The 15,171-nt window shown below is 36.4% G+C and overlaps 1 protein-coding gene across 1 annotated transcript in view; it reads right to left on the reverse strand.

The window, feature by feature from the left end:
* The window catches only part of PARM1 (prostate androgen-regulated mucin-like protein 1), a 118,795-nt gene that overhangs the window by 13,052 nt on the left and 90,572 nt on the right, over positions 1-15,171 (reverse strand). Inside the window, exon 3 of the mRNA XM_031943130.1 lies at positions 1,192-1,270. Within this exon, the coding sequence (XP_031798990.1) occupies positions 1,192-1,270 (79 nt within the window). The remainder of the gene's footprint in view (positions 1-1,191; positions 1,271-15,171) is intronic.

Consider the following 15,171-nt stretch of genomic DNA (forward strand, 5'->3'; position numbering starts at 1 on the left):
GTGATTAGGCCTATAGATACTTTGAAAGAGATATTTTTTTTTCCTTCTGGACCAGATTTATGTTTTCTATGAACTTTAAAAAAATATTTTGGTTTCTATATTTCATAACAATTAGTTTCTTTTGCAATCCTATTAATTTTATTTTATCTACTTAAAAATATTATTCTGAAAAGATTCAAAGATTTCATCTAGCTTCCAGTGGGGTGCCCAACACAAAAAAATTAAGAGTCCTTGTAGAATGCCTCCAGGGCTGGTTCTCTATCCACTACTCAATCTAGCTGCCCCATAGATTAAACTTAAAAGTTTATCAAGAACACCATTTTTTTTTTTGAGAGTTGGTTGTTATAAATTTACCAGCACACTCCTGCCTAGTTCAAACTTCTTATTTTACCCATGAGAAAACAAAAAGTCTGCTACCTAAGACCTAAGTGACCTTGAATCTTGCCCAAGGTCACATGGGTCTTAACTGGAAAAGATGTGATTTGAACCTAGATTTTCTAATCCAAGATCCGATATATGTTGCACATTTTCTGAGTCAGGCAAGAAAAAAGGAGGATAAGGATGATACAGATGTATTATGAGAATGAATTTTCTGATATGAACATCACTGAGTGAAACATATGTTGTTTTTCAGTTGTTTCTGACTTGTCAAAGATACTAGAGTGATTTGCCACTTTCAGTTCATTTTACAGATGAAGAAACTGAGGCAATCAGGATTAAGTGACTTGCCCCGGGTCACAGAGCTAGGGAGTGTCTAAGGCCAGATTTGAATTCAAGAAGGTGAGTCTTCCTGACTACAGGCCCTGTACTCTAATCACTCAGCCACCTAGTTGCTCTTGAATGAAACATATCCTGAATACTAAATTGTTGAGAGGAAATAGAGAGTATAAAGAGACTGAGAAATCTGGGAAATTAAGAGACTCTGAAGAAATTTAGCAAATATTAGTGCCTTCCCCTTAAGAGGATCTCTGATTTATTCTGGCTATATTTTGTTTGCATGTAGCCATCCAGATCTTGGAATATAAACCCTTTTAGGATAGGAACTTTTTTTTTTTAAACTTTCTTTGTATTCAATTGTGCTTGGCACATGCTAGGTACTTAATAAATTATTTTTGATTGCTTATTACCAGTCAACAGTTCAGAGTTAGGAAATACAATTTAATTCATGAGGGAAAATAAAGCAAATGTTACCTGATTTTCAGATAGGCGGCTACTCCAAACACCAGCAACACCACTGCAATCACTGTCACAGTAATGGCTACAATGCTTCCTGCAAAGAAAGAAAAAGATGGAAAGGGAGAAAAATGCAAAGAATTAATTGCCTTGGGAAAGTACATGACTCATTTCCCTGCCTAACCCCATTATTCTCTCTGGAGAAAGCTGAAGGCAACCTGCTCATGCCTACCATGCTTTCTAATGCATGAAGTACAGGATCAGAGTGAGGTGCAAGGTCTTGCTTCCATTAACCAGGCTCTTCTGTAAGTTCAGTAAGAGGCTGTATGTAGATCATGTGCATAATAATCACAATTCACTGGCTGATCCCCTATTTCTGGAATGCTCTGCCTTCTCATCTCCGTCTCTTGATTTCTTTCAAGTCCTGGCTCAAAGCTTACTTTATCAGTCCCTCTTAATTTCAGTGCCTTTCCTCTGTGGATGATCTCCGACTTGTCTTTATCTTGTTTGTATATAGTAGAGAGAAATGCTTGTTGATAACCAGTGATTTGGGGAGATTCAGAGTTCCTCTCTTTTTCTAAAGTACCTATTTCAAAAGTTTAGTCTTTGAAGGTTGAATTAACTTTTTCCTCAATCCTGGTGGGACTCCACTCAAACTTCTCTACATGGGTTTGGGTGGGGATAAATTCTTTGAATTTAGAAGTAAATAGCATAATCAAAGTTTATTAGAATAGATCTAGCTCCTCATGGTAAGATACATTTTTTCATTAATTGTTAATCAGTCAGAGTTGATTGCTATCCTCTGGAATACCCAGGTTTCCCAAGGGCTTATAACCAGTGAGCCTGTTGCCATGATGGTCTTTGGTACTAAAGAGTGCTACTGACCTTTTTTATTAATACATGTTATTGGACCTTATTAATAAAATGATTAAATTACCCAGAAACTGTCAAATTTTTAAATGCCACATAGTTGTTTGCATGTTTATTGAACTGTGAAGCTCCTCAAGGGCAGGGACTGTCTTCTATGTATCCAGAGCTCCTAAGATGGCCTTGGCACAAAATACACAGGCACATAATGCATACTTGTTGACTGATGATGATTGTCTTTTCTGACCATTAATTAATGATGAAATAAAGTTATGTATGTACAGTCTGGCCATGGGATCTGAGATATTTGAGATCAGTTCTAACTGTAACATTGTCCATGCAATTCCCTATCTGAAAATCAGGTAACATTTGCTTTATTTTCCCTCATGAATTAAATTGTATTTCCCAGAGATTTAAAATCTCTGGGAATCAGTATGGCAAAAACTATGCAGAGACCAATGTCTTACACCATTTACCAAGATAAGGTCAAAATAGATACATGACTTAGATATAAAAAGAGATATTACAAGAAAATTAGAACAGGAAATATGTTACTTATCCGTATGGATAGCTGAACAATTTATGATTTTAAAAAATAGAGAGCAAACTTAGGTGTAAAATGGTCCATTTTGATTACATTAAATTAAAAAAAATTTACAAGTAAAAGAAATATAGCCAAGATCAGAAGGAAAGCATAAAATTGGGAACAATACTTGTATAGATAGTTTCTCAGATAAAGGTCTCAGATTTCAAATATATAAAAAACTTTGCCAAATATATGAGTCATTCCTTGGGAGTGGCAGGGGGGAAAGGAAGGAAAAAAAGGGGAAAAAATTTACAAGATAACTTTATTATATATTTAAATAGGACAACAAATTATGCATAACAGATTTACAGTTTCATGTGCAACCATTTTTATTATAATATGGTATGGAAATGTTTGTTTTATTCCATAAATTAAAAATAAAATAAATAAATATTTTAAAAAAGAATATTTAGAAAAACATTCCTGTTTCAACAGTTTTTCAAAGTTGCATTTTTTAAAATGATATACAACATGGTTCTGTCAGTACATAATTTGTAAAAATGAGTAAACACTGTTTACTTTTATAACATGATATATTAAAACTTATTTTGAATTTAAAAAAACTCTGGGGTTCTGATTTTTCTCTCTCAACATGATTCATAAAAATATGTATTAAAAAAGTTATATACATGTATAACCAGAAAAAATGTTAAAAAAAATCTCTAGATGCCTCATTATCTTCATAGACCTTGATTTGTACTATGACATATATAAAATAAGCCCAGTGGAAGAGAAGCAGCCTAGTGCCTACTAAAAATGATTGGGGGCATAGTAGGGGTTTAATGAATGCCTTTTGATTGATTAGTAATATAATATGTGACCAAAATAATATAACTATTTCTTTTAAAAATGTAAAGAAATCAGAACTCTTCCATCTAGATGAATGAGATCTTCTTTAAAGAATATATAGATAGATGAAAACATTTATTCAATACTTTGATATGTGTTAGAAACTATGCTAAATGTTAGAAATACAAATGCAAGTAAACAAGACATTCTGATTTCAAGGGTCAGGGCATTTGGAGGACCACATAGAGAGATATAAGAAAGACAGAAAGGCAGAGGGGAGATTATGAAAAGACTGGGAAATGGCATAGAAGCCTGGGCCCTGGCAAATAAAAGCAAAAATTCACTTAGCAGAAGTAGGTGGTTCAGTGGATAGAGCATGAGATTTGAAGTCACGAAGACCAGGCTTAGATGCTTACTAATTGTGGGAAATTTCTGGGGAAGAAATTTAACCTTTGTCAGCCTCAGTTTCCACATCTACAAAATGGGGATGATAATAGTATCTATCCCACAGAATTGATGTGAACAGTAAATGAGATAAAATATACAAAAACACTTTGTAAATCTTAAAGAATTACATAAATGTTAGCTATGATGATGATGAAGGTGAGAAAAGATAGGATGAGTTAGGGAAGAATGAGCAGTCCAGTTTGGCTACAATACTGGGTACAGGCAGAACAGTATTATGAAGTATCTGGAAAGATAAAGTTGGGGCCAAACTGCAGAGTCTTTAAGACTATGAAAAGACTAAGGTATTTATATTTGATCTTACAGGAGCCACTGAAGATTTTTGAGAAAGGAAGAAGCAGCATGGCTTCCTTCAAGTTCCAACTAAAATCTTCTCTTAATCTTCCCAGTTAGTAAGTGTATAGGGCTGCTTTTGAACTCAGGTTTTCCTGACGCCAGGCCCTGAATTTTATCCACTGACCTACCTGGCTGCAGGAGAAAGCTAGAGAATGACAAAATTAAGTGGTAGTGGCAGGAATGTAGTAGGATGCTTTAACAGTTATTTTTAAATTCACAAACATTTTATTTCTAGGGGTTCACACATAGATAGATGCAGCTCTGTCTGACTTCTGGTTAAGTATAATTATAAAATGAAATGATCAGAAATGTTCCTGCCGACTCAACACAGAGATGATTATTTCTTTAGCCCCAAAGGACTGAGAATCAACTCTCCCACGTATTAAATATCTGGCTCAGTTTTGAAGGGCTACTTTCTGCTTTGGGGGAAAGGGGAGAGGTCTCCAAAATGGATTGAGAGACCAATGGAGAGTTCATCAAATAAAGACTCAGTCAATTTCCTAGATACTTAATACTTCCTGGTGATTCTTTTCAAATGCCCTGGAATTTTTACAAGGTTAGAAAAAGAGTGCTTGTAACCTAGAGGGAAGGGAAGGAGGTTCAATGATTGCCACTTAGTAATAGAATTTTGAAAACTAACCCCTTGCTCCTCTTTCTGTTTAATTATCCTTTTTATGGAGACTTTAAAGAGAAATTACATAAACTCTTTGTCTCCTTTCCAAATTTCTTAAATTTGCTTTTATTTGCTTCAGGGATATTCATAGTTTTTGCTTTCTTTGGGAAAATTTTTGTCTTGACCACCAAGGTGTCAAAATTGTAATTTTCTACTACACACTTGTCCAACTTTGAAACTTCAAAAGAAGGGAATTAAGGTACCAGATATATGGTCATCACATCTGGACTTACAAGGAAGAACAGAATACATCCTCATCAGTTAAGTGGAGAATTTAGAACTCTCACTCAGGGTCTCTTCCCAACTCCCAAGTGTCCATTGCCATGAGTACAGTCAAACTCACAGGGTTGTGAGTTGGGGGTTGGCTGTAGTGATCATTTATAGATGTCCTTATCCTTTTGACTCCACCAAAAAGCAACAATCACTGATTTTGTAATTCCATATAAGTGAATAAGGGCTAAAAAAGATCATAGGATATGGCAACATTACAACAGGCCTGACTGGAAAGGAGACTGGAAAACTCTACTGATTTCCATATTGTGTAAAGGGAGGAAGCCAAGCTAAGTTCACTCAGCAGGCTAGCAAGGGGTGTCTGTGTCTCAGGAAAGGAGTGTGAGTGGACGAGACCATAAAAGGAAACCAAAAAGACCAAAAGAAAAAAAAAAGAATAAAAGTTTACTATGTAAATAATTAAAAAACAGAGAAGAGTCTAAAAACAGAAAGAAAAATGAGTAAAAGCTCAAAGAGAAACCAAGTCACATTGAAGAAATATCATTTTAAGGAAAGTGAATAATATAGCCTGGTGAAAGACAGAATCCTGTGAATGGACCAGAGATCATGGAATGTCAGCATGAAATTCCAGGATGGTTCAAAAAAGAAATGGAAAAAAAATTAAAGAAGAAAGTAAGAATGAAATTATGTCAGGAATTGGCATTCAACATATATTTCTCCTTTTCTCCTTTGCTGGATCCTCCTGCAGATCACACCTTCTTAGCCCAGGTGTCCTTTTTGCAGCTTTATTCTGGATCCTCTTCTCTTCTCCCTCTATATTAATTCACTTGATGATCTCAAGCTCCCATGGATTTAATGACTATATCTCTGCTGATGATTCTTAAATCTACCTTTTTGGCCCCAATCTCTCTGCTGACCCCAATCTGGCATCTCCATCTGCCTTTCCAATATCTTGAACTGGATGACCAGTAGACATCTTAAATATAATATGCCCCAACAGAACTGATCAACTTTCTTCCTGTAGAAGGCTACACTACTCCCCTAGTTCCCCAGACCTGCATCCTGGAGTCTTGTGGATTCCTCATTATTTCTCACCCCCTACATCTAAGAACTCTCAAGTCCAGGACCTGCCAATTTTATCTTTGCAATATCTCTTAAATATGTCCCCTTTTTTCCTATGGCACTGCTAGCTCTCTGGTTATGTTATCTCATTACCTCAAGCTAGAACGATTGCATTAGCTTGCTGGTGGGTCTGCCTGCCTGAAGTTTTCCCACTCCAAAGCATTCTCCATTTACCCACTAAAGTGATTTTCCCTAAAACTTAAATCAGATCATGTCTCCATCTCCACCTCCCTCTCAATAAACCCCAGTAGTTTTGTATTGCCTTTTGAAGCAAATACAAAATGCTCTGTAGGGCATTCAGAATCCTTCCTAATCCAGTTCCCTCCTACATTTCTAGTCTTCTTAAACCTTCCTCCTTAATACAAACTCTTTGATTCTGTTGACACTGGCCTCCTGGCTGTGTATCTCTGGGCTCTGGGCATTTTCTTTCTTTCTATTCCCCTGAGGCATTTGGGGTTAAGTGTCTTGTCCAGGGTCACACAGTTAGGAAGTGTTAAGTGTCTGAGACTGGATTTGAACTCAGGTCCTCCTGATTTCACGGCTGGTGCGCTATCCCCTGCACCAACTAGCTGTCCTCTCTGGGCAGTTTTTTTGCCTGTCCCCATGCTTGGAATGCTTTCTCTCTTTTACTTGGATCACTGACCTCGTTGGCTTCTTTTAAATTTCAACCAAAATCTTAATCTTCTATAGAAAGCCTTCTCCAATCCTTTTTAATTCCAGTGCCTTAATAAGGCCTCTTAATAATTAATGTTAATTATCTCCATATATATATATAAACATACATATGTTTGCATGTTGCCTTACCCATTTGATTGTAAATTTCTTGAGGGCAGGGACTATATTTTGTTTCTTTTTTCTATCCCTAGCATTTAGAATAGTGTGTGGCAAATAGCAGGCACTTAATAAATGTTTATTGAGTTAAGAAAAAGTGAATGATGGAGAATCTACTTTCAAATTAATAGAAGCTGAGAAAAATTGTAATATAAATGGAACATGAAATTACTGGAGAGAAGGAAAATTTGGCAGCAGAGAAGCAAAAGGCAAATACGTTAAAAGAGCATATGAATTCTATATGCCAATGAAACTTGCCTTAAAGACAGAATATCTTAAGAACCATAAGTATCTCAAAAGAACATAACAAATTGAAAAACTTGCATGTCATAACTCAGGAAAAAAAATATAAGAACTTCTGAACACAGACAAAAAAGCATCAATCAAGCGCATCCATGGATGGCTTCTAGGACCAAGAACACCTGTTCACCAAATTCCAAGGCATAGTGGTTAAATTGAACAATTTTTGCAGATAATCAAGATAAAGATTTTTAAACATGAAGAAATGAGACCTGAAATTACATTGCATTTTATACTTAAAAAACATTAGAGAAGGAATGAAATATATAGTTCTATAAAGTAAGAGCTCAAGCTATAACCTAGCCCACAGTGACATAACATGTAAATTTTAAGGAAAAATGAAAGAACATGAACATTCAGAGAAATATTTGAGGTTTTAATGCAAAAAAGAAGAAAAAAAAAACAAGTAACCTTTACATCTCACTCCCCCCGCCCTTCCCGGAAATAACAGAGAGGTGGGTAGATTATTTGATTCAGAAATACTTTAAATAAAGGCAGGAGAAAGGTAAATAAGTATAAAGTAAGAAGAACTGACTAAGAATGAAACAAATTAGCTTGGGTTTATAAACCACTGTTTAAGAGAAAGATTGATTTATGGGATAAAAGAAGTAAGAGGGGCCACCAAGGGATTAACAAGAAAAAAATAAAAAAAAAACTTAAGGGGAACTTTAAAAAAATACAACCTGGACTTCCCCTAGTTTATGTGTGTGTGTGTGTGTGTGTGTGTGTGTGTGTGTGTGTGTGTGTGTAAGGGGGGAGAGTTTGGATGTGTTTGGGAAGAGTGTATGATCAAATAGATAATGAGATTACAATATTCATAATTAAGGTTCAAATTAGCAGATATATCTCACTAGCAAGATGGTAGGAAAAACTTTTGGAATGGACATTTTTTTTTGAAAGGAGAACTGATCCAGATAGATATTACATAAGGCAATGAAAGGTTGAAGTTGGCCTTAGAAAACAGGAGAACACCTATCTTAAACCTCCAGGTAAAGGTTCTGAGAAAAAAATCATTCTTACAACAATTCTTTCTCACCAATAGCTAATCTTCGGAAATCTTCATTATGTAGGTTAGATATTTAAGTGGAATTTGCTTTATAATTTACCCCTCTCTTTCCTCTTTTTACCAAGTATGAGAAGAAGAAAGTAAGTTAATCTTTGGGGTGTCTGAAGGTAGAGTCACTCATCAGGTGAGTAACTAAAGGGAGCCTTGAGGCATTTCTATACCCTGTATTTCTTCCTTTCAAGGGATAATCTCTTAGGAGATACTTTCTCTAGGAATGGGCTTTCTGCCAATAAGGATCAAAACCTTTCCTTAGGCCCTCTGACAACATGTACTGAGTGCTGTGGAGCCAACAGAAACACACCTTTGTGCAGGAGCAGAAGCAATTTTGTATAAAAATCAAAACGAAAGTAATTTCTCCTCAAGCTTTGTTTAAAATAAAACGGAAAGTCCCCCCTTCTTGCTTTTATTTTTAAAAGGTGAAAGTGGGTGGAGCTAAAAAGAAGAGAGGAATCAAAGAAGCAGGAGAAAAGGAGTCTTAGTCTAACAACAAGGAAAAGAAGATGCCATCTGACTATATTTTCATGAAATAGCTTAATTTTTCAGCTAGCCATTTTAGATGCTCCTGGAAATCTGTATATTATACACTAAGGGTGTCAAACAGAAGGCCCATGCAGCCCACACTCCTGAATGCTGTTCAAACCCAAAATATAATTGGGAAATGTTTAACAGATTAAATTAAAATAAACAATAGACAATGTTAACATGTGGTTTTCTATTGTGCATACCCTTTGATCTAGCAGTCTCCCTACTGGATCTGTATCACAAACAGATCATAAAAGAGGGAAAAGGACCCACATGTGCAAAAATGTTTGTGGCAGCTTTTTTTGTAGTGGCAAAGAACTGAAAACTGAGTGGATGTCCATTAGTTGAGAATGGCTGAATAAGTTGTGTTATATGAATGTGATGCAATATTATTTTTCTATAAGAAAGGATCAGTGGGATGATTTCAGAGAGGCCTGGAGAGACTTACATGAACTGATGCTGAGTGAAAAACAGTACAACCAAGAGAACATTGTACACACTAACAAATTTATGTGATGAGCAACTATGATGGACATGGCTCTTCTCAACAATGAGGTGATTCGAGGCAATTCCAACAGATTTGGGATGGAAAATGCATCACCTAGAGAGAGAGAGAGAACTATGGAGACTGAATATGGATCAAAGCATAGCATTTTCACTTTTTTCCCCCTTTCTTGTATTTGGAAAAATAAAATAGTATTGAAAATAAATAAAAACAAAACCACCAAAAACAGTTTTCTATGTTAAAATGCAGCCTGCAGGGATCCTTATGTATGGTGGTATGATCGCCATTTCTATTTGACTTCACCACTATTGTAAACTAGACTGTGACTCATGCAGTAAATCCAACTAAAATTGAGTAAGAATTGAGATTTTTCTATATCACTTATAAATTTTGATGCCTAGTAAGCCCCTACTTCTATTCTTTCCACACTTTACCAAAAGGGTAAAGTGTCCCCATCAGATTAATAGTTTGTTTTCTTTTTTCTGTTTTGTAATTTAAAAAAATTGTATTAAAGATTTACAGCTGAAAGAGACAGGTCTTTAAATAGAACCCTTTCTTTTGCTGATAAGAGAACAGAGTCTCTGGGAGGCAAAGGAACTTTCCTGAAGTCACACAGTTAATATCTGCAGCAAGATTCATTCCAAAACATGAAAAGGCTTTATTTCACTAAATATCCATTCCCTGCCTCTCCACCCCATCCTTCCCACCTCCACTTCTGAATTCTGTGGAATTAAGCAAAGTTGAAGGTATGTACAACACACTTGACTTGTATATTTCATATGCTTTTCATGAATTATTTTTTATTATGGTTATTAGTGTGAGTAACATTGGGATGTAGTGAATACACGACCAACATTGGTGTCAGGAAACTTTGGACTCAAGTCTTGCCTCTGATACACAGACAAGTCTCATAATCTCTCAGTACTCCTCAGCATCTTTTTGAAGCTACAAATTACAGAAGAATTGCCAATATTTTTTAAGTCATTGAGAATTCTCTCTATGGATAAAATCACAGGTTTAAGCCCTTTCTCTCCTTCCAAAAAATAGTTATTTGTGCAAGGAATTGTCTTTTTCTTATATGACCATTTTACTTATTGAAAAGGGCAAAAAATGACATAAGAATGAGAAACACAGAGAAACTGCTTGAGAGAAAAAACAGACAGTGCTGAGAGAACCCGAGGATAATTAACTAGGTAGATAATAGTGCTTGAGGTGAGACACATATAGTTCTGAGAGAACCTAAGAGAAAGCAACGCCTTGAACGTCAAAGTATCAATTGATGATAAGATAGATGGAGTACATTCAGATAATTATGTGTTGCCTTGTTATATCTTATCTGAAAGAAATAAGGAATTGGAAATTCTCAATCAATAATGGAGGTGGGAAACTACATATGAAAAGATTCTGATTTGAGACATTAAAAGCTAGATTAGAAGCCAAAATATTACAATTCAGAAGCTAAAACACAGAATCCAGAGGAACTGAGAAGCACAATGGAGGGGGAAAAAAAGGAAGATAATTTCAAACTGAGCCCAATTTATTAAAGACAAACAAGCTCAATTGCTTGTGATCTCAGGAAATGGAGAGGGGAAGTAAGAAAGGAATTTGGAACTCAAAATTTAATTTTTTTTAACATGTCATTGGAGAAAATATTATTTAAAACAAGACAAGCAGGCTCAGCAGTTATACTGAGGAACTGATCTGATTGGAGGAAAAGCACTGCTGCTTGAAAGAGCAGACTGGAGAAAAGGAGACTTTTCTGTGATTGTTACTCAATGTTACTCTTTAATTCACTATTTCATTTTTCCCGGTTATATGTAAAACCAATTTTAAATATTGTTTTTAAAATTCTGAGTTCCAGATTCTTTCCCTTTCTTCCTCCTTTTCTACCCCCTCACTAAAAATGCAAGCATTTCAATATTAGACACAATGGGCATGCTCTCAATTTCCAATTCTTTGCCCCTAGAAAAGAGCTACCATAAAAACATATAGGTCCTTTCCCTTTTTAAAAATCTATTTTGGAAAATAGACCTAGTAGTAGTATTGTTAGATCAAAGGATATAGATGGTTTTATAGTCTTTTGGACATAGTTCCAAATTGTTCTTCAGAATGGTTGGATCAGTTCACAACTCCAACAATGCATAAATGTCTTATTTTCCCCACATTTCCTCCAATGTTGGTCATTTTCTTTTTCTATCCTGTTAGCTAATCTAAGAGGTAAGTGGTAGACCAAAGATCTAAGGACCAAATCTGATTATCTTTTTTTTTTTTTTTCAGTCTCACCCTTCTCAATCTCTCTGATGCCTTTTAAATCACTGACTACATTCTCCTCTTAGATATTCCCTCTTTTTTTTTCTTTTGGACATTACTTTATCCTGGTCCTACTACTTGCCTAACCCTCTCTTTAATCTCCTTTCCTGATGCTTGTACAGATCACACAGCCTAATTGTATACAAAATACAAAGTTTTGTCCTTGTTCACCTGATATTCTTTTTCTGCTCTTCCTCTCCCTCTCTTTTTCCTCTCTTCTCCCTCTTTCTTTGTAATCTCATCAGCTCATACAAATTGAATTATGTCAATAACTAGGGGATGTATATGTCTAGCATGGTTCTCTCCCCAGAATGATAATTCTGCCTGATGATATTTAAAACTTTGTATCCTAGAGACATATCAAATTCAGCATGTCTAAAAAAGAACATTATCTTTGTTCCTCTTTTAAACTTCTCACATCTGTGGAAGGTACCTCAATTCTTCCAATCTACTGGGATCACAACCTTGAAGTTATCTTTATCTTCTCACTTTTCCTTGCTACACATACCCAATCAGTTGCCAAATCTTGCCATTTCTAGTTCCACTGCATCTGTTAAATTTTTTCCATTCATAGATTTATTACATCAGTATCCTAACTGGTTTCTCTGCTTCAAATCTTTTCCCCATTCTAGTCAATTCTTTGAATAGCTGAAAGGGATTTTTCCACAAACATAGATCTGACTGCCCTACTCAGTAAACTACAATGGCCTCCCATTGCCACTAGAATCAAATACAAACTTCTCTGTTTGACTTTTAAAGCTCTTCACATATTCCTATTTATATTTTCAGCTTCAGTTTATATCAATCTTCCAGCTGCACTCTAAAATACATTCATTCAAACAACTCATTCTCTTTTTGCTCCTTACACATTACATTCTTTTTTCTCTACATCTGCATGACTGTAACCCATCCCTGGAATGCACTTTCTCCTCATCTTCATCAAACAGAGGCAGACTGAGACAAGCATTTTCAACATAGCCAATGTGAAAAATTATTTTTCTTGACTATGAATATTTGATACAAGAAATTTTTTCTTCTTTTTCCAACTGGGGATGGGGAGGTAGAAAAAGAGAGAAAATAAATGCATATAATTTGAAAAAAAATGAAATATTCTTAGATATGTATGTATAACACACATATACATCCATCCATAAATGACACAATCTGTTTACTTTTCTTGTCTTTGTCCCCTTAGTACTATATCTACTTCTCCTAAAAGCACATTTGGGGTTGTGTTGTCAGAGTCAAGTACAGTGATTCCAGTGTCCTTGAAAAGGGGAAAAAGTATCTCTCCTTCTCTCCCCCTCCTTCCCTCTCTTCCTTTCTCTCTCTCCCTCCCTTCTCTCTGTCTCTCTTTCCATCTCTCTCTGTCTCTCTCTGTCTCTCTCTCCCCATATTTGTCCATGTTCTATTTTTGATTATCAATTTCCTGCTTAAATAAATTAGGATTCATTTATTTGAATTTATTGCCATATCTGTTTTTGTTTTTTTCTTCTTGCTTTTTACTAATTCTTATGTTAGATAAGGAAAGCAAATAGTCTGGCTGCATATGGACAATATCAACTGATTACTAAGTACTAGTTTTTTCTCTCAAGGAGCTCACAATCTTATGGGGAAGACAACTCACAATACTATGCACCCACAATAGTAAGGAAGAGGAGGAAACAGGAGAAAGGAGAGAGAATAGGCAAGGCTTCCTATAGAAGGTGAGGTTTAAGCTGGGAGCTGAAGGAAGCCAGAGAAGTTGGGAGGCGGAGAGGAGAAAGGAGAGAATTCCAGGTGTGGGGAACAGGCAAAGGAAATGCTTGAAGCGGAGAGATGTCCTGTTTGAGAAACAGAAAGAGGTCAGTGTCATTGGAGAGAAGTTGATTCATGGAAAATTCCCAAGTGAATAACGAGCTCTTTCCAGTCTGTTAAAATCTACCTATTTCATTTTTTGCATGTCATGTTATTTGGTGCTCACCATGCCAGCACCTTATTATTTTGTCAAAGAGCATTTTTCTGATATAGACATTAGGCCACAAGGCAGTGAGGAGTGTTGAGGCTAGAGGCAGGAAGCTCTCCAGTTCCGATACTAGCTCCGTGTGCTGGCCCAATCACTCATTCTCTGAATGTTTTTCCTGCCTGGCAAAATAGGGATAATGACAACACTTATCAGTCAGGTTGTTGTGGATCAAGTGAGGCAATAGCCTTTGACCTCTCTGTTCCTTCTTTGAGAACCCCGAGGGCTATATGGAGTGGGGACCTGCCAAGCTCCTCCAGCCTTGGTGTCCACCTTCACCCGGCTCTCACCCGCGGCTCCGAGAAGCCGTGCCTGGTGTCCACACCCGAGGAGAAGTGTCTCGGCAGGAGAGCTAAGCCACAAGCCGGCTGGTGAGCCGGAGGGCTGTATACCCCTGCATGTGGAGTGGGCAGATGAGAACATTTGTTCCAATAGCCATGAAGGCATGTGGAGCGAGCACTGGCCAGACCCTGAAGACATCACTGAATCCTGGGCTGTGGCGGCTTACCTGGTGCTTTTCCTGCCATTGGACCTTGATGACTCTGGATGTGAGGGAGGCTGACAGCTTTGTGCAGCTCTCCCTCACTCAAATCCAGTTCGTGTGTAAGTGATGACATTTCTCATCCATGTTGTCATGGGTCAACCAAGGAGCAACAACAACTTTTCCCCTCCTTTATATGGAATGTCACCCAGAATCAGAATTGATTTGAGGATCTTCTCAAGTTCTTCCTAGAATGCCTCTGCCTATCCATTGTTAGCAACTGATTTTGTTTTTTTTTTTTTTTACTAAATACTCATCATTAGTATTGTAATGCGTGATGACCAAATATCCTATGAAAAATGATTGTCTTTTCTTTTGAGTGCACAATAATACACACTTTATTAATCTCCCTTTTTAGTTTTCTTTTGTTTTTGCTTTTCCCAATAGTACCTGTAAAGACATCCTTCTATTTAGCTATAAATTCCTTTTCTTTTGCTTTTCTTTATAGAAATAATGTAAAGATTGATATGCTTCAGCTCCTTCATCAATATAATCCACCCACTGCCATTGGACAAGGATGTCATATTTAGCATACTCATAACCTAGTTAAAGTTTATGTTTAAAATCAGTCTAAAACCCAGTGACTCTTAGCATTTCTGAGTCCTTTTATGGTGTTTCAACCATCACTGCAAAATAGGAGGGAATCGCTCTTGGTTGAGGGCCATTTTGTACTTATTTTTGTTTCATGGGTTGCCATGGTGGGAAAAGTTAATTTCCAATCAATCAACAAGCATTTATTAAGTGCTTACTAGGTGCCAGGCAATGGGCCAGTGGTTCTCTCTATGGACAGGATAAGAAAATGAATTCTGTGCAGAAGCAACTTGGTGGTGGAGTAAATGGAGCACCTGCCCA

Source organism: Sarcophilus harrisii, chromosome 6 (genome assembly GCF_902635505.1).
Source record: "Sarcophilus harrisii chromosome 6, mSarHar1.11, whole genome shotgun sequence".
Lineage (NCBI taxonomy): Eukaryota > Metazoa > Chordata > Mammalia > Dasyuromorphia > Dasyuridae > Sarcophilus > Sarcophilus harrisii.